The sequence below is a fragment of the Dendronephthya gigantea genome, unplaced genomic scaffold (assembly GCF_004324835.1).
Source record: "Dendronephthya gigantea isolate DGI-Jeju-01 unplaced genomic scaffold, DenGig_1.0 000009F, whole genome shotgun sequence".
NCBI lineage: Eukaryota > Metazoa > Cnidaria > Anthozoa > Malacalcyonacea > Nephtheidae > Dendronephthya > Dendronephthya gigantea.
The window spans coordinates 538068-562836 of record NW_021163019.1 but is presented as its reverse complement, the minus strand read 5'-3'; the positions used below and the strand labels follow the sequence as shown (position 1 = coordinate 562836).

The 24769-nt window shown below is 36.3% G+C and overlaps 1 protein-coding gene across 1 annotated transcript; it reads right to left on the bottom strand.

Annotated features, from left to right (window-relative positions):
* Positions 1–567: 567 nt before the first annotated feature.
* LOC114517613 lies at positions 568–21101 on the bottom strand. The gene is made up of 5 exons (XM_028537401.1): positions 21005–21101; positions 19539–19635; positions 16568–17502; positions 2811–7490; positions 568–2420 (listed from the first exon to the last, which is right to left on the bottom strand). The coding sequence occupies exons 3-5, from the start codon at positions 17487–17489 to the stop codon at positions 784–786; spliced, it is 7239 nt and encodes a 2412-aa protein (XP_028393202.1). The 5' UTR covers positions 17490–17502; positions 19539–19635; positions 21005–21101; the 3' UTR covers positions 568–783.
* Between the last annotated feature and the right edge of the window lie 3668 nt (positions 21102–24769).

Sequence of the window (24769 nt, the reverse complement as noted above, 5' to 3'; positions counted from 1 at the left end):
TGGATATCAGATATGTTGATCTCAACTTGCGTATTTTGTGATAGTAATGCCTCCCATAGAATTCTCGTTAATTCCCATGGTATTTAAGTTGAATAAGAAAAGCGTATTAATTATTCTTTTTGTGGACCAAAGATGGCAGAGAGAGCCAACATTGCTAGGATGTCTCAAAAATTTACAGAAATTGAGATGAGGTTATATGTATATCGAACAAAAAGTTGGACACGTTTTGTGAATCAGGCTAGTATTGAATTAAATGAAAATCTGCGAGACCAAGATCCTGCAAAGGAAAGTAGAAAGAAAACCAGTGGACCATCCTTAATCAATGGTGGAATAGAATTGTATGATTCAACACAAATTGGCACTGTTCTAATATTTTGTATGACCTCTTTTACGTTTCAAAACAGTTTTGAGTTTTGTTGGCATTGGGTGAACCAGTTTTGTGAGCACTTCTGGTTTAATTCTACTCCACCATTGATTAAGGATCAACATATCTGATATCCATTTTCAAACTTACAAGATATATAGTGTATTGTAAAAAATTAAGAAAAAATATCGACTGGACTCAGACTTTTGACCCTCACTGTAAGTTGAACAAAAATATAATCAAAATTATAACGTCACAGAAAACTCAAGTCGAATAAAAATATACAGTAATCATGTAACAAGAGGTAAATCATAATACAAATGCATTATTCTAGGTCTGGTCTTGGCATTTCATTCCACGGAATTTTCCAACATAAGACCTCGTCATCTTGATCGCCAGGCTTCTCATAAACCAACTGCTCATTTCAACATAGCGAAGCGAATACTCGTGAATTCTAATGCTTCATTTAAAACCGTGATATATCGATACGCCTCGTATTTCTTTTGAAACATTTTGTGTAAAAAGTAAAATGGCCACTGATGGGCAACATTGTCCTCACGATAACTATCGGTCCAGCCCAAGACTTTTAAAATGAAGCTACTCAACTGACGGCCTCTCCTTCGTCGCGGTATTAAAAGTAATTCAAGTATTTTCCGTCCTTGATAACATATCTTTCTTACGAGTTTACTTTTTACTTCCAATGTGCATAACAGCTTATGAAAATCATCACGTATTTCAGAACATTTTGATAAGTCAGGAATATCTAGTTTGAACTCTTCGTCTCTATGTTCTGGTAGTGTATTATAATAACCTGGGCAACCAGTTAAAAGGTTATTTTCACTTTCAAAATGCGAATTTATTTCTGTATCCATTGGACGGTACAAGTAATTGAATACTATGATATTCATGATCTCGCGATCAGGGTATTGGGCAGGAGGCACATTGTCATCACCGAAATCCAATTTCATGTAGTTTCCACGTCTCTTTACTTCATGTGGCTTTGCTTCTTTCCAAATTTCGTCAGCAGACTTATCCCATTGATTACCACTTTTTAAAAATGTCATTATGTCATTTATATATATATCATAAGTTTCCCCAAACCAGCTTTCTTCAACAATTCCTTCATTCAGGACACTCTCGTAAAAACGAGCTAAAAATATTGGATCAATCCCGTGTTTATTGATGCAGTTTATAGGCAAATTCGGAAGAAACTTGGAAGCCTCTTTGTGCACGTATTTTAGCACAGACATCCCCTTCACTGCTGCAATGTGTAACAGAGATAGTCCATCTAAGCTCGAACCACATAGTAATTTGGATTCCGGATTTGCGCCAAAAAATGTTCGCAACAAGAGCTTAAATATCCTTCGGCGATATTTTGGCTTCCTACTAATCACTTCATAATTAGCTTTTCCTAAATTTAATATAGAAATATAAAGAGCAGTAAGCCCATTTCTTGCTTTCAAATGCATGTTCGCTCCTTTACGCTGAAACCATTTTAGAGCTTCAAAATTTCCTCCTTTCGCGGCCATGTGTATGGGTAAATATCCTTCGTCATCGTAACATTCATTCAATATGCGAGCACCTCTAGGGTGATGGTCTAGTAAACGCTTTAAAGGAGACTGTTTTCCATTTTGTGAAGGTTTAAAGAAGTTACCAAAATTACCGGATTCTGGTACATATGAGATATAATGCAGCTCTGACAAGGAGCTTGGTATATCACATTGGACCGAAACATTCACCTCGAACATTTTTAACACTTCACTCACTTGTTGTCCTCCATTTTTCATATGTTTTAAAAAGTTGGAGTTCGATTCATTTTCCATTCGACAATTTATATCCACACCACTATTCAACAGAGCATATAAACTCAGTGGCATACGTTTTGTAATCAGAAGATGTAATATATATGAAGTTTCATTATCGCATCTGAAAATTTTTGATTTCCGTGATGAGATTAAGTATCTAACGATTTCATCGTACGGTGTTGTTTCGCAAGACGTGAACACGCCGTCATTTGTAGTGTAGCAGCGGTGATCTAAATGGGATTTAACGAAATCTACAGGAGAGGATGACAGCGTAATCAACAGGGGAGTATGGTTTAACATGTTTCTAATGTTAATATCAGCACCAACTCGCACAAAATACTTGACAACGTTGGCAAGTCCATGAGACGCTGCATGATGCAGAGGTGTATTTCCGTTTTCATCTTGCTCATTAAGGAGTAAATATTTATTTCTTTTTAAACTTGGTATGATTTGCAAAGCCTTCTCAAAGACAATCTTCACCACTTTTGCTCCAAATTCGTTTGCAAAAGATAGAATAGGAAATCCAAGATGACGGAAATTGATAAATGAAGTAAAAGAAAAATTCGATTTGAAATTTTTATCTGAAGAATTCAAAAAAATTTTTAACACTTCTTGAAAACAATTATTTTGATACTTCTTACTTGTCGAGGAAAACTTGTTGAGCAAGTCTGATTCCACTTCTGAACAATTATTATCCCCCAAACATAATATAGAAAGACGAAGAGCATTGACGCTGTCTCGTTCTTTAAGGTACGCGTTGGCTCCAATTTCTTTAAACCACTTTAAAGCATCAAGATTTCCACCCATGATAGCATAGTGTATTGGTAAATATCCACTCGCATCGTAACAATCACTTAATATACGAACACCTTTGCGATAACGATAAATCAATCTTTGTAAAGGCGAACGCTTACCATTTTGAGAGGGTTTAAAGAAATTGCCAAAATTATCACTTACTGGTAAGTAAGCAATAAGATGAAGCTCTGACAAAAGGAAAGGTTTTCCACATTGGACTAAAACATTTACTCCAAACATTTTCAGCACCTCACTTACTTGTTGCCCACCTTTTATTATATGTTTCAAAAAGTTAGAGAATGATTCATTATTCGTTTGGCAATTTATGTCGACGCCATTTTTCAAAAGCGCATACAAACCTAGCGGCATACGTTTCCTAATCAGAACATCTAATATAAATGCATTCTCATCGTGACATCTTGAGATTCTTGATTTCTGTGACGAGATTAGGTACCCTACGATGAAATCGTAGGGCGTGGTCTCGCAAGAGGTGAACACACCGTCACTTGTGGTGTAGCAGTGATGTTTCATCTCAGATTTAATGAAATTAGGAGGAGCACCTAGGAGTGCAGTCAGCAGTGGCGTTTTGTTGAACCTGTTCCTAATATTAATATCACAACCAACTTCCACAAGATATTTAACAACATTTTCAAAACCGTGAGACGCTGCATGATGAAGTGGTGTATTTCCGTCTGCATCTTGCTCATTGAGAATCATATATTTATTTCTTTTTAAACTCGGTATGATAGCTAAGGCTTTCTCGTACACAATTTTCACCACGTTTACTCCAACTTCGCTTGCAAGGGATAAAATAGGTGGTTCAGGATTACGAGAATTGTCAAACAAAACGGACGAAAAACTTGTACTATAATTTTTTCGCGAGTATTCGAAAAAAGTTCGCAATATTTCTTCAAAACATTCAATGCGGAAGTTTGCGAGATCGTTCAAGGAATCGGTATAGGCACTACGACAATTACCATCTCCTAAACAATGTATAGAGGACTCAATAGTAGTCAAACCATTTCTTGTTTCAAGCAGCAAGTTCGCTCCAATATTTTTAAGCCATTTTATGGCATAAAGATTGCCACCTTGAATAGCATGGTGCAATGGTAAAAATCCTTTATCATCGTAACATTCGTCTACTATCCGAACACCTCTTGGATGACGGTCAATAAATTTTTGTAAAGGTAAACGCTTCTGATTACGAGCTTTAAAAAAATTACCAAATTCACCGGGCTTTACAAAGTAGGCCATTTGGTGGAGTTCTGACTCGTAAAAAGAAACCCCACATTTTAGAGAACCATCAACTTCAAACATTTTCAGTAATTCTGTCATTTCCCAACCACCAGTAAATAAATGAAATAACATTGGAGAAAAATCATCATGTAGTCGACAGTTCCAATCAACGCCAATATCCAATAAAGCATATAAACTCAAAGGCATCCGCTTTAAAATAACATTTTTCAGCATAAATGCAGTTTTGTGATCACATTTTGAAATGCTGGCTCTCTGCGATTTAATTAGATAACTTACCGACTCATCGTAGGAATTAGTTGTGCACGAAGTAAAAAAACCATCGTTTGTAGTGTAGCAACGATACGAAACAGTTGGGCTATTCACCGGCGAATTTTTCAATGCATTCATTAATGGAGTATTACCATTTTTATCTGTCAACAGTGTGTTAGCTCCAAGTTCAACCAGGTACTTTACAGCATCTGTGAACCCAAAAGAAGCAGCATAATGTAAAAGAGTCATCTCATTTTCTTCCTTGTACAAAACCAAAAGTTTATCGTGATGCGCATCAATTAATAGTTTTAACATGTTTAAGCGCCTTTCCGATTCTTTTTGCATCTCTTCTGCCTCCGAAAGACTATTAGCAGCAAAAGCTTTTAAACAATAGGAAGAATAAATCTTTTCAGAAAGAGAGAACCACCTAACACTTCGCAATAAAAGTTCCCACATGTTCTCATCTTCATCGGATGGATAATTCAGTAAAAGTTTCGTCACTTGAGCAGAACAATACTGAACTGCTAGGCTGATGGTACTTGATCGAACAAGGTGCTGGCCTATTTTTTCTAGTGAAATATTATAGTTTTGAAGAAAATCTTGGTGGTCATACACGGCGGCGACATGCGCTGCACTATCCCCAGCACAGTCCAAAAGATCTTCTATTCGTTCATGATTAAATAATATTTCTGCAACTTTCCATAAACCATACTTTGCACTTATGTGAATGGCGCTGTAACCACAATTACAAATCTCGTTAGCGCAGTAGACTTTATACATAAATTCATGCATATGCTTGTGAAAAATAGAACACAATTTAGTGCTAATATCCCTTGTAATTTTTTGTCCGCAAACTGCAGTGGCATTTGCGCCATGTTTTAAAAGCAATTCTACCATTTCTGTATCATTTCTTTCCACGGCATCCATTAAAACAGTCTTCCCAGAATGGTGCTTACATTCTAGAGCTTCTTTTCCAAAATCTAACAAGAGCTGAACCATATCAACAAGTCCTCTGGATACTGCAGCATGAAGAGCAGTCTCACAAAAGAACGCATGGATTTCGTGTATTGTTTTCTTGCTTAGTTGCCAAAAATATTCATGTTGACATTCTAAGCAGGCATCGCGCAGTCCAACTGTCGATAATATGAATCTCACAATTGCTGAATGATTTCTTGCTGCCGCATGATGAAGTGCAACTTGATCAAAATTTTCTCTATGTTCGTAGAGAGTTTTAACCATTTCTAAGTCACCATTTGCTGCGGCTAAATGAAGTGGTGTTGGGTAATGTTTAGCAGAAACGGGACTGGTTATATTGCTCTTCAACAACAGTTCAACGACATTCGTGTATCCCTTGGCAACTGCAACATGCAACAAACTGAACTCCTCGATACCAGTATTTCGTACAACGGCAGTGACTGGGTCCAATTTCTTGTATCCTTCCAAAAAGGCATTAATGTCTGCCCCATTTTCTATACAGCTTTGCAAACTTCTAACAAGTCCTTCAGACGCGGCGTAGAATGCTGGCGTTTTGTTCCTGAAATCAAGTACGTCGACGGTTTGAAACTTTCGCAAGAAGAAATCAAGTACAGGTTGGTAGATAATTGGTCTTCGAACGAGATAATGTAGAATGGATTGGTTAGTCCAATGCTCGCGTATTTGGGTGACATTAAAAAGATTTAAAGCGGTTTCTTGAACTTCCAGAGATCTTCCCGACAGGATATGCATGAAAAGTTCAGTTAGTTCCCCAAACGTGATGTCTTCCTTTCTATTGCGCATGCGACGCAGTGAAAACCTAGCGATACTTTGATGACCTCTAGTTTGGTTGATCGAAAAAACAGTAGCCTGACCTTTTAACCATTCAGAAAAAGATTGATGGTAGATTCGCACAGTTCCATCGCGTCCAAATCGCAAAAAACACGAAACGTGTCCAATACGTTTTTTAAAGCCAACCGCTTCATACTCGCTTCGAAGGATGTCTTCAACTTCCTGCAAATGGAGAGGTGAATAAACTGCCAAAAGCACTTCAAAGAAATACCTGAATGGCCCAAATCCTCCAACACCAAATTGTCTCTCGAAGAAAATAGTATACAAATCAAACAGACTTGTCGGTAAAGACTTAAGGTTAATTTTCCCGCCAGCATCATTTATGTATTGCAGTGTCGTTTTTACAAACAAAAAGTTTCCTTCTGATCGAGTAATGACTTCGTCCAGGAATATTTTCATGTCTTCAGTCCCTGAATGAATTTTCAGTGCAGTCAACAGCCTGTCTGAGAACTGCGAGTTTTGAGACACGAAGCGGGATACATAATATTTTATGTCGTTTATATTCCGTTCGTCTGTGGCGAACAACGATGTTCTATTGATCTGCATCAAGGGGAGTCTAGATGTGACTGCGGTCAGGTTCCGAGAGGTTAATATGACCTTTAACCATTTTGGAAAATGGAGTATTTTATTTTTCAAAATATCTATAATTTCTGACGTTTGTACATCACTTTCCAAGCATTCATCCAAGGCATCTATTACAATAAACTTGGGGTTATCAGGTGGTTTCAAGTTTCGTAAAGGACCAACAATTGTGGAGAAGAAACATTCCGTGGGGTCTTTGTGACAACGGGCATCCAATTCCGCTCGAACTCTTTCATTGTTTGCAACATATTTGGCGTACTCTGGCAGCCGAGCAGCAATTTGATCAACCAAATTGCGAACAAATCTCGCCCCACTGCGTTTTCCCTTTTCAGAATATTCACACAGATGATACCCAATGATGTTTTCGTGAATCAACAGACTGGAATATGGTGAACATATCAGTTGAGACATTAAGGCTGATTTTCCAGATCCTGGCTCTCCTGTGATAAGAACACCAGTAATTCTTAAGCTTTCCTCGAAGATAGTTTCTATTTCAAAGAAAAACCACTTTCGACCAACGAATCCCTCTCTTTTATATGCTAGGTAAGCAGAGAAATCAAACTCTTGAAAATCAAAGTGGCTTATCGGTGATTTGATCACTGCACTCGGACAACCTAGAATGCAAAAATTCAAACCAATTGAATACGCACTGTGAACCTTAGCGCGCCAGCTACCACCTCAATAGTTCTCGAGCGCCCACGCGATCATCGTGATCTACTGCATAGGCTAGTTTCCACTCAGGAAAAATCTCCTTTGGATCGGAACGGACAGAAAAATTTCCTTTGTCGGTGAGTTCTCAGGCGGCGTTTGTACAAAGGAAACTTTCCACTGAGCTATATAATAATTCCTGGAGGACCGGCTCCTGTCAAAGAAGTGAAGCAAGAAACATGGCGGATTTTTTCGTGCTGACGCCAGATATGGTCCCACTGGGCAATGGTAATGACCACTGACACGGCTCAATATTGAGCCCACACCAGTGATTTTTTCCCCCGGTTACTTTTTGTCAGTGAACAACTGAACAACGTTTTGGATTCGTTGTTTAATTTGTGAACGATTGAACGTGTGTTTTACTTTTATGTTTTATAAACAATCCTGCCGCAACGGACATTAAGTAAATACTAAAATCACAAGGGATCGGGACAATTTTAAAGCTAAAGAGGTATTTACAAAGTTTTCTATAATATTTTGTTAAGATATTTTCATTATTTTTGATTGTATTTGCTTGTGCAAATCCTTGAGATGTAACTGCTGAGATTGTTTTCGATCAGTAAAGAAACAACGTTGTTCATCTAGTAGTAGGCGAGAAATTTATTTAAGAATTGTTAGAAATACACGTCGCTTATCAGCCTTAATACCTGATCACAGATGAAAAACGAAAGCACAGTATAAATCCATTTGAAAACATGCGAAAATCTGTCGTTTACTTTTGATTGTCGTGTACTTCCCGATTCTCTAAATCGTTTTTGTTTTTATAGGCCTAGTCAAAGAAATCTAAAAACGGCTAAAGTGGTAATGATATTTGAATTGATCTTAAGCTAGTTTGGGTGACAGGTATGTAAATATTATGGTTTTTCCATCATATTATGTATTTAAGTATTTCAGTTAATTATTAACTTTACTTAATAATCTGAACTAAAACTGTAGTCAGTTAGTTACTAGCTTATGCCATATGCTTCGCCTGATGCCTCTCTGGGCAAGTCAAGTAATAAGGAATACACAAATGGTATTGTCCTTGTCTATAGGTTTAAATCAGGTGAATCCCTCTTAGTCCTCAAGAGGCCAATATATTTTTCCCTTGCTTCATGTTGTGAACTTCCAGGGTAACTAAATATAATAAACATGTGTTGTATGTGGGGTTTGTTGAGTACTTTTGTTTGGCTACAATGCACCAATTCTAGTATTTCACAACATATTAATGATATTATTTGTCCCCACCAAATAAGGTCCAAATTATGTTCTATGCAGAAGCATTTCTGTATTTTGAGTCATTTTCATTATCACATATTTGCAGAACCATGCAATCTCTGATGAACTAGCTGTGTTGATAATGTGTTTGAAAAGAAAGGTATCACAAAATACTGATGGATTATTTTGTTAGGAACTTTAATTAACATTGACTTTTAGAAATTTAATTTTAAAATTATTAACAATTAATTATGAATAATATAAATGTAAAAATAATAAATAACAACAATAATTCATTTTGCAACATTAAATGTGCAGTCTTTGCAATTTTTCAAAACATATGTCAGGCCAAGACGTTCGGCCTGACAGTTTCTTGCCAGGTGGCCCACTTTCCCACACTTGAAGCATTTTTTTTCTACAAAATACATACAACAATTATTGTAACTGGTTTTATTTTATATCTCATAAATACTAGTATTAATCATGCAATAGTTTGTGACTTTTCCTATTGGTTGCAAGATATATGACTTTGTTTATCAGTGGAAGAGTTGTTATATGGTATAACAGCACAATATTTCTTACTTTTGTGGTGATCCCTGTTAAATTCTGAAATAAATCAATATTTTAATTGTAATTAATAAAAGCAAATACATATGACAGGTGAAATGTTTCCTATTTCCCCTCAATACTTGTGCTTTGTGATATCAAAAAACTTTGAAAACACATACTTCTTTTGCATGTGGCAGCTCTATGGCCCCTTTGGCCACAGTTGTAACATTTTCCTAAATAAAAATAATTATGGTCAATAATTTTATTCCTGATGATTTGTTATAAGGGAGCAATAAATTTTAAATGGTTTACCTTGGAATTGTCTTCTTTCATTATCATCTGTGTGAAAGATATTTGTGAAAAATTATTTATATATGACAGGACAAAACACCTTAATCATAACAATGCTGTTTCTAAGCCTTTAATTACATATAGGAAAGGTAGCATGTTTTTTATACATGGCTGTAGCTCTGCGGGCTATATGCTTAGAAACAAAGATAGATACCGTCATACAGGCATGCTCTAGCTATGATATATTTTATCAAAAACCGGTCCAAACTTATTACGAGTACATGTCTTAAAAATTCATACCATTTTGGCGATTTTCTTCGGCTTCGCCAACCTCGGCGGACGTCGGCTCGCCGTTTTTGTCATCTTCGTTAGGCCCTTCAATATAGAATTTTACGATTTACTGAAGTGTAAATAAGGTAGTTATAACAACTATTACCCAATTAGCTTTTTTTGAAAGGCATCCTAAACTTTTTTAAGGGTATTTTAAGCTTTAAATTTGAAATACGTATATCGCGAAACACATATGTACCGACCGTTCAAGATGTTTTTCTTTCCGTTTTCCATTCTAGCGCTCTAAAATATAATTTTTTTCTCAAATGTTGAAAATAATAAACTGATAAAACCCTATATAATTTATTATATTTAAAGACCAGCTCGTACCTTATTACTTTAATACAATTTCCGGTCAATTACAAATGAAATAAACAAAAAATAAAAAAGAGCGCGAAAAAAATACGACAATCTGATTGGCCCAGACGGTGGAAAAGATATTATTACTAACATGAAGTAATGAGATTGATGGTATGTAAAAACTAAATAGGGACAAGGGTCAGAAGATTGGATTACTGTCTGCCTTAAAGTACCACAAAAATAATGGTATTTGTTATAATTGGAAAGGATAAGAACAATCTACTTACTGGTGAACTTATTAAAAAATTAAGCACACAGTATAAATGTATTGTGCAAAGTACATTTTACATGTTAGTATTTAATTATCTCTATTTTTATTTTTACAATTAATCTAAAAATCTATCTACTGTTGTTGGGTGCCAAAGCATGTAAACCATTCTATCTGTGACACTTTGCTTAAATGATTGATCACAGAAGAGGAAAAATTCTTCGATCATATACTACCCACAACCAAATGACACTCTGCCAAGAGTATATCATTTACCCGTTTTCTTCATTACATAATACATATCATCCCGTGATTTTGGCAATGTTTCGGATGCCACATATGGCTTGCGCAGTGTGTGGTATCTCTTCATGGTAGTTGTATATTTAAATAAACTTGATAAAATGCAGTAATGCTAACAGTTGCTGTTATACATTGACTTTTTTTCTGCATTAGGCTGTAAGGATTACACTTGCAATAATGTCAATACATTGCCACTTTTTTCTTCAGTATTAAGCTGTGAGGATAACACATTCACTTTTTTTTCTGCATTAGGCTGTGAGGATTACACTTGCAATAATGTCAATACATTGCCTTTTTTTTCTTCAGTATTAGGCTTTTTTTCAGCATTAGGCTGTAAGGATTACACTTGCAATAATGTCAATACATTGCCACTTTTTTCTTCAGTATTAAGCTGTGAGGATAAATTCATTCACCATCTTGCATATATTCACTGGGATGAATTCTCAATGCAGAAGAATGCCATTCTTCTTGTCAAGCATAAAGTCAATGAGATTTTCATACCACAAACTGGATGTAAAATTATATTCCAACAAACTTTGATTACCATGTTGATCAAGTAAAATTGAGGTGTTTTTTTGGCTGAGTGTTACTTTTCCAGTGAGTTAATTGTTGTTCTCAACTCAGTATATAAAGTGTCAAGAAAAATGGAATACTTGCTTGGCAAATGTCAACATCAGTATTTTTATAACATGTAATGTTTTTATGTTTTTGTGTTCCTATATTCATGTTTAAAATATTTTGTTTGACTCACAAAATAAGGTCATTTCGATCTGGTTCAGAGCCTAATTTGGATTGATTAAACCACCCAGATTATAGGCCCATAAGATTTTAAGAACAAGTTTACATCATACATATATAAATATAAAACATAATTAGTATATTACAATATATTTTACAAAATTATAATTTGATTCTTAATTTATTATTCATGGTTGCAGTGAAATCTTTCCATTTTCTCTTAACCTAACAGATAGATTAAAAGGCACACAATTAATGGCACTAGAACTGAATAAAAACATTTAAAAAAAAATAATTAGAAAACAAAAATGTAATATTACCTCTAGGGACATCATTAAATTTCAAATATATAATTTGTTTGTCCAGTTATCAAACACCATACATACACATTATTTCTGTCAACCCCTAGACACATCTAAAATGTGCAGGTTACGTTGACAATGCATTCTCAACAATGCACACTTCCTCGAAACACAAATGATTGTGCCAGGATACGCCCAACCTTTCGAAAATGCAATGTCTATAACTGAAACATTAGAAACAAGGCTGCAGATATAAATAATATTGTTTACAAATATAAGCAACTTTTGTCTTTATAGTCAAAGGTTTGCTTAACTTTGTAAAGATTAAAAAAAATTTAAAGATGTAAAGGAAAACGAAGGAATTTCAAATGATTTTGCATCATAAAAAAATGAAAAAGTTAAATTCATGCAAGTTATATTGACATTGCATCCAAAGGCATACAGGCAAACCTCGAAAGCACCACTGCTGTGCCCAGGTCACGTGTCAGCTTTACTGGTGTTTGAATAACACGAGCTTTGAAAACTGCTTACGTATTACCTTCTCATGCATACTTGCATTCCTTAACTTACATAAATGATGCATTCGAATCGTGACATAACTCTGAGAACAGCACTTTATCAGAGTGAACAGGTGGTTGTCTACTGCACTTGAGTCAAACATGTGTTGGTTTAACGTGCTAAAGACCCCGCTCTTCACACATGTTTCCAGCACCGTCTTCGCGATTGCTCCTGATAGTCCAGCGCTACGAGGTAAACCACCTTGGTTAGCATTCAGCATTCTCCTAATGCACTTCTCCGTTTCTTCACAAATCTTAATCAGTCCGTGTGACGGTAGCTTCAAACCTCCATTCGTTTTCCATGTTACGAACAAGTCCGGTATTTTCTCTTTCGTCGTCGTCAGCACCGTTGTACATTGGGTGCAATGGATCTTTTTCGTCACCATCTTCGAGACGTATCCAGCAATATACGATATTGCAGCCTCCTTGTACTCAGACAGTTCAATGGCATTAGACACATCACAGTAGTCATGATCGACGGCAGCTGGCTCTCTCAACTCCAGGTCGTATCGCCTTGCAATCGCTACGTCTGAGATCCCAGTCGGCGTCTCTTCAATTTCACACTGGTCTTTGACGCAGTCTAATATCTGAGTGTCATCTTGAGCAACGCAGGTTCCATGACCTCCTTTAATATTGTGCCTCATCAGCAGTTGCTTGTACGCGGCTACAAACTGCCGTGTGGTTGGATTGTTATTCCGTCCTCCGCATGCTCGCACAGCACCGAAGAACAACTCCAAGTGATCTTGACTCGTCTTGTACGTCAGAAGGTACTTCAGGACAGGTTTCTCCGGCATAATCAGATCGTCAGCCAATCCCAAAACTGCTTTGATGCAAATAAGAAAACCAAGAAATCCGGTTTTCCTTTTCGACTTGAGGATCGATCTTCCATCAGGACCCTTTAGATTTCGGATGTACTCACTCGCCTGGTCCAGAAACTTCTTCGCGTACTGATAATTCGATCTCCTAATTGGCGCTTTGTAATTCTTCGCCAGCCGGTTTCTGGAATTCAGAACATCAAATAAGCGATCAAAAACACGAATAAACTTCACAGTTGGACCACATCCCTGAAATTGGGGCAATTTCAGCTTACCTTCGCAGTATTCTAAAGCATCAGCGACACTCGAACTGAGCGCCTGTGCTGCTAGGTTTACCTTCATCTTTTGTGGTTTCCATTTGATATGCCCTGCCCGAAGCTTATTAGCAAGATGTAAACCCTCTGATTCTTGCAACTGATGCAATTTCTCGATGAATTGCCACTGAATTGTGTTCCCTTCTTCATCCTTCAGAACTTGCCAGTCCGACATTGTGTTTCGCACCAACTTTATCATGTGGCAGGCGTCCAGAAACACGTAGATCTTGGCCTCTGGGTCACACGGATGCGGAAAATACGCCTGCAGGCTATCAGGTGTAAGAATTGCGCCGAGCTTCTTTAACATCGCCTGGTGGGTCGATGGACCGTAGCATGTGAAAGAAATCACCTTCACCCCGACTTCGTGCAATTTCCGAATGCATTCTTTCGTTAAGTTGGCCTTCTCTTCACCAGTCAGCCCATTCACCAGAAAATATCCACAGGGTATTTTCCAACTTGAGTTTGCGCAAACGGCCATGTACACAAGAGCATCGGTAGCTTCAGGTAGAGAGTCGTCTTCAATGCCCGTTCCGAGGTCGACATAACCACGCATTCTCTTACCATCCCACTCGACGTGTTTGCGTATAGACATCTCATCCAAGGTGAGAGCGCAAACAACTTCTTCACCTTTTCTTTTTGCAGCGAGGACCTTAGCTTTCAAAGCTGTCAAGGCATCTTTCGTGAAACCGGGTTCACCATCCATTGACGTATACCACGATCGGATCACAGATACGTGTGGCAGCCCTAGCTTGAAACTTTTCCGAACATAATTGTACGCCTTCGTTGAATAAAACTTTAAGGTCAGAGCAAATGACCTTAGCTCAGGTGGATATGCGCCAGGATTTTTATTTTTCTTTTGCGACACCAACCTTTTCATCAGTTCCTTTGGAACTCCGGAAAAGGTTGTTTCCAAGATTGAGGCACAATCACTATTTATAAGACTCTTCTTTTTTAACTCACTTACCACTGAACTCAGAGTCACAACCTTTCTCTTCAGGCGCCGAGTCTTTTGTTTGGATACTTTATACCTCTTCTGCAACTTTGTCAATTTGCTGACAATCATCGACTTGTTGTTTCAAACTACAACGAGATTTACTGATGTGATATGTGTGATCATGATTCGCTGCTCCAGATGTTCTAGTAATATGAGCCTTTTTCAGAGCAGTGCTTACCTCATCCAAAATCACTTCATCCTCAGGTTTTCTTTTCCTTCCGAGTATACTTACACCTTCATTACTACTAGAAATTTCTTCAGTGACCCCCTCAATACCTAAACTGTCTTCATTACCTACATTGTATTCCATACTTACACTGTCTTCAATTGTGATTGCCCCAGAGCCATCCCTCATATATTCAATTTCCTTGTTTCCAATTACATTTCTGACCTCCAAACCTAATGCTCCTTCACTCACCTCATTTACCAATTTTACTTTTTGTAACAAACCTTTTTTCTCAAACATTACATTTACAGCTTCCTGACCATTGTTTATCCCCTAATAATTTCAACAATATAGCCAATTTAATGAGACAAATATACTAAAATGACCCACCATGTTCATATTGTCACATCCAGTGGCATGCATCTAACCATATTCAAACTATTTACTGCAAATAATTACTATATCTTGTACTATCAATATTTGGTATTGACCTGAGATTTTTGAAATATAGTTGGGATAGCATTTTTCTTCAATATCACTCTGCTTCCAGTCTGCTGTTTCGTCTCCACTGCAAAATGTTCTGAGCATAATCGGCTTCCCTTTGTAGGTACAAACTGGACTGGGGAGTTCTTATTTACATTTTTAACCCACATAGCACGTATCTCAGGATAAATTTTCATATCTGGAAAGCTATATAATAACAATTAATGTACTAATGGTCTAAGATATTAGAAGATCTATGCAGTGCAATAATTAGTATTTAAATGCTGGTGTTTAAATGAACCAAATCCATTAACTGTATGCATGCAAGTGAATGTTAGAAAGATTAAATGAGGATTATACCCTTGACCGTACTTGACCCTGACTTAAATTAATACATCGTCTGCAAACCTATTATAGCAAGCTTCAGTTCAAGAGTAAAATCAGGGCGCTTACATTTATAGGCTACCTAAATTATTGCAATTACACGGCGACGTGTTGAACGTGATGGCGTCTTTCGTGACTTCAAAATATAATTAAAATATGCAAATACAGAAATACAATATCTAAAATATACAGAAATACAATACGTAAAATATAAAAGAATATGAAATCGTTAAAAACTATATTTATAGCGATTTAATCCTGAAATAAATCCAAGCCTATTTCAATATTAATCCTCTGTTTTGCTGTCGTGAGTTAATGCAGTCTTGTAAAAACCTAAGAATTATTTATTTGAAATGTAAATCTGAAGATTCTTACCGATGGGAGGAAATATTTTCCTTAGACAATCGGTTACGGCATCCAAAAGCTGAACAAAAACGCGGCATATTTATGAAAAATTTTCAAAAACCTTGGTTAACGTTTTAAATGCGTGTAAACACTTTGAAAAACTATTCAAGGCGGGAAATTTTTTGCAAAAAACCGGAGGGTGAAGAACAACGTCTGTTGGCTTGGATCGCGGTTGGTCAGTGGTCATTACCATTGCCCAGTGGGACCATATCTGGCGTCAGCACGAAAAATCCGCCATGTTTCTTGCTTCACTTTTTTAGCCAAAAACATTAGGAGCCGGTCCTCCAGGAATTATTATATAGCTCAGTGAAACTTCCCTGTCCTGTCCGATCCAAAGGAGAATTTTCCTGAGTGGAAACTAGCCTTATGTGAGAAAGGCTTACAGTTGTTTTAATTGAACGAGAATAGATAAAAATGGATTAAAAAAAATCATATAAAATTATAATGTATAATATATATAATTTTAACAGTTCTTTGATTGGAAAAAACAAATATGTATAACGATATATTATATATAATAAGTAAAAAACGCTAAACCAAAAACCGCAGTTTACACCAGTTAATCAGGCTGTAATTTAAAATCGTCTTACCGTAATCCGATATTAAACTTTTGTCCCCAACTTGGGATAACATAAAAAATGCCATCAAAGACCAAAGTACTCCAGAAAGTTTGCGCTGAACGGTGGATGCTGTGGACAGGAGTGCAGCAAGAATAATAGAACTTATTGCTATTATAAAATTTGAAAATATGTCATCCTTTCTTGGAGGTCGAATTTCTCGTTTTATTTCGTCCAATGTGTCCTTTATTTCTTGAGCATATTTTTGAATGATTGTTACCTGATTTTGTAGGCCTGCAAAATCTGCCTTTTCTGTATCTCTAATAAGCGAGAGGCATGTTTGAACATCTTTGTTGCCAGTGAACTCGGGATCATTTAACAAGACAGAAATTGCATTAAAAGCATCTTGTTTACCACTGTCACTAAGTTTTTGATTAGGTGCGTGAGCCCATGTATTCCGCCAATTTTTAACAGCTTTTAGTACAGCACTTGGAATCTTAAAATGGCTACAATTAATTAGCAGGTTTAAAAGCGATGCACAATCGGTTGTGTTCGGATCCTTAGTTGTTGCTGTATTTTCCCCTAGTTCAGACATAAATAACTTTGCGATCTCCCAGGTTCCACGCACTGGATCATGCCATTGACTACTGTCGCTTTGGTGCCAAGGAATGTGCTCTTTTCGCGAGAACTTGTGAAACTTCTTTAGCTCTTCCGCCCATTTGCAGATTGTTGTTCGGCCATGAGGGTTTGGTTTCTTCCCTAGAGTATAGCTGCAATGACATCTGACCCCAGCCCCAACATTTAGGGTTATAACAGCATGAAGATCCGAGAGTTTAGTCCCAGCATACTTTCGGATGCCATCACTGAGAATCAGGAGGGCATCACCAACAGCCAGCCAGTTACGATGCTCAGGATTATTTTTTCTCTCAAGTAAATCTTGGACAGCCGAACTCATTGTCTTCCATTAGCTATATTGGAACAAATTCATACGTTTATACGTAGTTTTATTAATTGAATATAGCTTTGAACGTTTGTTTGCTGATCACGACACTTTTAAAATAAAACATGGGTGATTATACAAAAAGTTTGATTCGCACTGATGATGGTCCGGGCCTTATAGGACCGAAAGCTTTCAAAACTAAATACACGTGGTGCTTCCACAAACACACGTCCAAAATTATATATCGCCATGAATATAGCAAGATATAACTTAATTACATATTACTATCCGCAACTATGCGATACACTTCTCCAGCAAGACTATACGCATGTAAAAATGTACAGTACCCAGGCATGGTCCAAATATGCTGGCAAATATTCCAAGACGCTGCTCGCAAGAAGAAGAAAAGGTCCCTCACAATTTATGATTGATACAATGAGTGCATGATTCGACGATAATCTCGGAAAAATATCAGCGAATGCGTCAACCCAGCCTATTATTAAAGGCAGTTCCGAAGTTCCAACGCTCAAAATGACAGAAAAAGGACTTCATTGTGTGTATTCAAAGCCATATTTCGAGCGCATAAATAAACATTGCACTCTAGAAACTAAGAATAAAACGGCCAGTAATTTTGAGAGGTTGCATGCAGCAACATGCAACAAGTTCTTCACCTTGATTGTTAACAAATCTATCGTCTACCGTGCCAAATCTTTTTTTCGCAGAGTTGATTGAAGAATCTTGTTCTACCCATGTCCATGCGGTATTATTTTTGTCAACAAATGAAAAACTTTCTGCAATTGAACAGGGCAATTTCTAGCCTAGTACTCTAGCCCTTTCGCTTCCTGCTTGCTTCTTGTAATTAGCGGCCGCGCAGAATATAGATAGCGCCGGCTTATATAACCGTCAAGAAATTCGGCGTTTCCTGGTAACTAATTAACGGCGGCAGAAGGCCTATTAACTAGGCTAGGCAATTTCCACTTAATTTTTACAGAGAAAAAAATCCATTACCATAACTCGTCAAAAGCTGTAGCCTATCCTCGCTTGACTGATGCAACATTGCATTCGTACCCGATATAAATTTTTGAAAAGGTTTCTTTTTATCGGCAACCGGCACCTTTTTGAAAAGGACACGCACAACCAGTATAGGCATATAGAGTAAATTGGTGTACGTAGTGTACCCTCAAATCTAACCAAACGGTCAGTTTGTCGTTTTTGAGACGAATAATTGTTTGTTGTTACAAAATAAAAAATAAAATAATTTCTGGTAACTGCATTTTGTTTCGTGCAGTTTTAAAGAGAAAATAATCAAATCTTCTTGTTACAAATTATCGATTTATTTTTTTATAAGCATGCGTTTGATTTCACACCGATGCACTCTACTCAATTAAGGCAAATGTATGTCATATATTTCATATATACATAATTGATAAGCAGCAGATGAACCGCTGTACACACAGATTAATTTTGGTTAGATCTAGCTTGCTTTGACAAGAATCTTTGATCCATACAACAGAGCCTCATTCAGGGTTTGTAGAGCATAGATAAAGGGTTTAATTTCTCTATCTTATAAAATTTTTCTATTTAATGAAGGAGGCATCTCTTTCAGTTTCCTAAACCCAAAAATTACTTTGCAGTCTCTGTCATTTTTTACTTTACTCCCTAAGCTAACAAAATTACAATATAGGCTTTGCTTAAGGCAAATCCGTCACGATGATCGATGCCAACAGAAAAAGGGAAATCTTATCCATTCTTTAAGTTTTGCCTCAGCTAGCCATTACAAAGTGGAAAGTTTAAATAGAAGGTTGGACTACACAAAAGTTAGAACCTCCACTAATAACAATCCCGTAAAACTACATACCAATAAAAAATGTGCAACTAAACAACCAATGGCAGATGGTCCCTGTCAGACTGCTTATTGCAATACTTAGAACTCACAGCATCAATCTCAAGATCTGATATTTCTGACATACAATACTTCATAATTTTGGGGACAGTACTGAAATGGTATGCCAGCCAAAGTATCGCATTTATAAAGACAAAGTACATGCTGGCAAAATCAGTTACCTGGCTGACAGAGTCCAGAAGATGAAGAATGTGAAAGAAACTTCTGTCCAATACTTCTTGGCATGGAAGCAATGAGTTGGGTTTTCAGAAGTTTCAGCTATTTCATAATAAATATACATACTGGTTATAAATTATAGTTATAAATAACACATTTTCTAAAGTTGGGACATTGAATCAATATTTCAATGGCATTATTATTGTGATGAGCTTTGTTAATTTTGTAGCGCTATTGCCATTACTAAATATTATTTGATTCCTGGTTATAAAAAAAAGAGTTAATTGAAATAAATTTATACACTTATGTTATGATCTAGGAAACAACCAGTGAACTCTATACAACTGGTACGATAACTCCTTACAAACATCCCCATTCAGCTTGCAGCCAAAATGGTTTTTTTGAGTTTTGAGACGAAATACTTGATGCCAGACATTAGGCTGTGTGTCAATTAAATTAAAGCTAGTGAAAAATTATATTTGGTGTAGAAATTTTAAGACTTAAAATACAAAGGAAATATTAAAAAAAAACAAAAACAATTTCCAACCGGCAAAAAAACAGGAAATTTGCAAATATTTTTTAGATATTTCCCTTTTAGCTAAAGTCTTAAAATTTCTACAAGAAATATATAAATTTTATTAGCTTTAATTTCATACACGCCATTATACGGCTCAACATTTGGCATCAAGTATTTCAGCTTAAAACTTAGAAAGAGTAAAAAGCACTGGCTTCAATTTCCCTCCCTGAGTTATCATTCCAGTTTGTTTACAGTTCAATGGAAACAACTAGACTAAATACTACACCAAGTAATATGACAACTAAAATAGCAATGCATGATCCAAGCAATAATAATGCAATCAAAATATGGAATGAACTACCTGCATGTTTTATAAAATACTGAAAATCACACCTATATATATATATATATATATATATATATATATATATATATATATATATATATATATATATATATATATATATATATATAATTGCATATCACTTTATGTTAATTTGAAGTAAGCATTGAGTATTGTCAGACTGGTCAGACAGAGTACTTGACAGAGACAAAACATTAAAATACATGCCAAAATTATCCCAACCCTTCGGGTTTCTTGTTTTGTGTTATTGTTGGCAGAAGAAACAAGAATTTGATTCGGATTAATTAGATTTAGATCTAAATTCCAATGATTAATTCTATGCTGTTGATGTAAACTAATATACAGTCCAGAAAATGAAATATATTATAAACTAATTAATTGTAAATGCTTTGAACAAAATTTGGTGTTGCTGTGAGCTGGTTGTCAATGCTTTAATTAGAATCACAATTTATTTTGTGCCACCATGAATGCAACCATTGTCCGATCTAACATATACCTGCAGTTGCAAGATTTATATATACATATGTTACTGCATGCTATTCGGCAATACAGTAAACTTCGCGCGAACAAAATAAATCCGTTCAATTTACCTTTATGATGAATTTGCAATTGAGATGTTTTGATGGATTAAATGGCGATGATGACTTTACAGTCGCTATGGAATGTATGCAAATTTTAGTCATAAACTCACAAGCTCTACCATGTTTTGTTTACATTTAATTCAGAGAAATTTTGTTCTCGGAACTAACCAATAACGGAAGTAAATTTGATTGGTGGAAACATCCTTGTTGTTAAAAGAAGTGTGCGCATGCTTAACTTGTTTGGCAAGACTAGTGTCATACAGAAATTTAACAAAGTCCAATCTGACTTAAAACTGTCCAAGAGAGAAATAGGGGGGAATATTTTAACTGGGAACGTGCTTATGAATTGTTATAATAGCGTGCAAACAACCAGGCACGCCGGAAAAGGGGGGGGGGGCGTTGGGCATTCTTATTAACGCACTGGTTCTTATTAATTTTCACCCTAAGTCAAACGTCGCTCTTTTCATGCACCGAACCTGACGCCACTAATCTCTATGACTCTATTTGTATTAGGTTCGGCGCATGAGAAGAGCGATGTTTGACCTAGGCCTAAAATCTCTTTTTCGCACCGAATATAACAACCGTTGTCCTTCCGGCGTCCCTGCTGAAATAACCGTCCTGAAAATCATCTTCAATTAGGACCGGGCTACCGTTTTTAATGAAGTTTGAATAATAAATAATAATAAACTTAAACCTAAAGTATTATATGTGAACGTATGAACAAAAATGTTTATATGCTCGGCCCATAACTATACGCTGTCGAGTGTGTTGCTATTGTGACAGTGCCTTTGCTTTTTTCTTTTCAATCCTTCGAAATTCATTACTTCACAAATGAAACCAAAGTGATCAAAAGAATGGCAGTGGGATTAGCCCAAAACCAGATGAAGTTGACCAGAAAGATGGTTGAGGAAATCTTTGAATTATTCCAAAGCTATGGCGAGCGAAAGCCAAAAAGAAAAACAAAAGAAGTGCAGAGTAAAGCTTAGCCGAAACGGGGAAACCAGGAAAAGAAAGGACGATATTATTCGTAGCGATGATGAAGACCATCCAAGGCAAAGAAGAAAACGAAACAGACAAAAATCAGACACATTGGAGTATTTTCGAAGCAAGCACGAGAGTGAATAAGGCGAGAAGAATTACATGTTAGAAAACAGGATATGGATTACGAAAGTCGAATATTAAAGGTGTATCTATCTACCATCAGACCCGTGTTGGAATATGCGGTACCAATAAGCGATACCTGAATATTTATGTAAAAAGATCGAATCCATGCAGAAAAGAGCACTTCAGATTAATCATCCCTCAGTTGATAATAATTATGACGAGGCGATCTGCCTAGTCAAAATACCAACTTTAGAGTGCAGACGTGAACAGTTTTGTAAAGGATACATGGCAAAAATGAAGAATGAAAATCACCCCCTTCACATGTTGCTTCCGAGAGGTCAGAGAAGTGACTGCAGTCATAATATGCGGACTGAACAAAATAATTTTGTGCTGTTTAATAATATAAGTAAATGTGCAGAACTTTAAGATCTGAAACACTTTTTACCTTCAAATATTTTTAATACCTTCTCTATACATACCGACAAATAGAATTATAGATTTAGATAAGCTAGGGGACATTTTGTTGAATAATTCTTATTGCACTTTTTAACTTAAATATCTTCTACAACCCCATTGTACATTATGTATTTCTAGTGTAAATTCAGGGGCGTAACTGTTGGGGGGGTTGTGGGGGGTGTGACAACAGTGTTTTGGTGGGGCAATTTGCGGTCCGGGCAGACCGCAGGGTTCAGGTTGAGTAAATATTATATGATTACTAAACAAACTAACAAAACTTTAAATATTAAACGCAGTTATAGGAATTGTAAGATGAAGTAAAATCGGTTTAAATAAGGGTTCCGCAGGTTAGAAAGAGTAGGCTGCAAATGCACAACGGAGTACATGGTAAACTCGAATGCATGATTATATATTAAATAAACATTCGAATGCATGATTAACGCACTGGTTTGTAAATAGATGTAGTAATCAGGTTAAGGCTTTCATATAAAACATCTCGCTTTCAATTTTATGCAGCCAGATTTGCTCACAGACTATCATAAGCACGCTATAATTGCAATTGGGTGCCACGCCCTTTTCTGGGTATTGGTTGTACGCCACGCCCTTTTATAGGGCAAATTTGCTTCACAACCCCCCAACACTTGGTCAAGTTACGCCCCTGTGTAAATTATATTACCTCACAATGATATAATTAGACTCGTGAATTCAGTGTAATTAGTGCAAAAGAGTTCTAATAAACAATAATAATAATAAATCGATTGGTTCCGCGATGTTAGCCGAATATACATTAGATTCACCATATGGTGCACATTTCTGGACCGATCTTGCAAAAGGGGTCCCATGTCATAGTACCTGACAGGATAAGCAAACCATAAAATGCGCAGGGCCTCAATCCCACTAGTTTGACTGATGGCTGCATGTATAACCCAGAACTCAACCATCTTTACAAAGTTAAGTGGGAGGAAAATGTTAGCGAAAATACATACTGTTGCAATTGCAAGAAAAATTTAAACAAATTTTCCTACTTATACTGTATAACTCTATTTTTAGGTCTACTACAATTTTCCTACTTACTTTTTTAGCTATATATCTACTTTAAAACAGATCCCTTCCTCCCTAGAGATTGCCAATTGCAAGGAAATTTCCTTACATTGTTGAAGCCCTGTCTACTATCCTAAAAACAATGCCTGAAGAAAAAATTTTTTCTGTCTCATCCGTTTTGAAGCGCCATTTCGTATTGATTTACTAAGCATTCAATTTTGCTAAAAGTTCGCATAAGATTATAAGGTTAATCACACAATATTCTAGCAAACGAAATATCGCAAACAAACTTTTAAATCTTACTAAAATTACTAAGCACGATCGTTTGACACGAAATTCTTCCATTTGTTGTTAATTCAATAAATTACATGCAGGCATTTGTGGGTCAATCTACAAAATACATTATCCAAACGAACGCTAAATCATCAAGCCATTTTTTGAAAAGTTTGCAAAAATACCTAGTAAATCATGCCTTTACTGCATGCAGAACACGCAGATACAATTTTATATGTCTTGGTCAGAAGACATAACTGCTAAAAACGAAAAATGAATGGAGGCGCATTTTTTTGTAAATTCCGTCCTATTTAATTGCTATTAATTGCTAATACACTTCTTATTATTTATTATAATGCATTATAAAAATGTAAAAATAGAAATATCTATCTGTAATGACGTGGATATAATCCATTTTGCCACAAAAATGCATGGGTAAATATACTATTTGGCTATTCGCAAATATCAGTTAGTTTTCCTTCGAAGCATGACAGTTTAAGTGAATAATTCGAGTAATAATGGTTTAGTGTTAACCATTTTGTCCGAACAATCGTTCTTAGGTTAAATGTGGGTTCAGGTAAACTTGTTATGTTTACGTAACTTAAGAGTCCAACTGTCCAAGCGAAGCAAATTTTAATCTCAACTGCGAGGATTCTGAGGCAGCTGTCGAGCATATTAAGCATTAGGTCACAAAAAAGGCTTAATTCGACGAGATTATTAGTGTATTTAGTTTAATTTGTTCACAAGTTAGTATTCGAAAGTTATAAGTTGTTAAGTTGTGAACAATTTTATAGCTACCTACGTCAACAGCTTAAATAAACAAAATATTGAGAGCTGGAGCGGGCTTCAGAAGCCAACCCACATTTCTAAAACGTGCAACGCTGCTTGGCTAGTTGTGGA

Excerpts from the sequence above, each read along its gene's own strand:
- LOC114517613 (XM_028537401.1), bottom strand. The coding sequence starts at position 17,489 with ATGAGTTCGGCTGTCCAAGATTTACTTGAGAGAAAAAATAATCCTGAG. Across the intron at positions 7,491-16,567 it reads AAGTTTAATATCGGATTACG|GTTGTCCGAGTGCAGTGATC; the intron begins GTAAGACGATTT and ends TTTGCATTCTAG. Across the intron at positions 2,421-2,810 it reads CAACAAGTTTTCCTCGACAA|ATTTCGTTAAATCCCATTTA; the intron begins GTAAGAAGTATC and ends CCTCTCCTGTAG.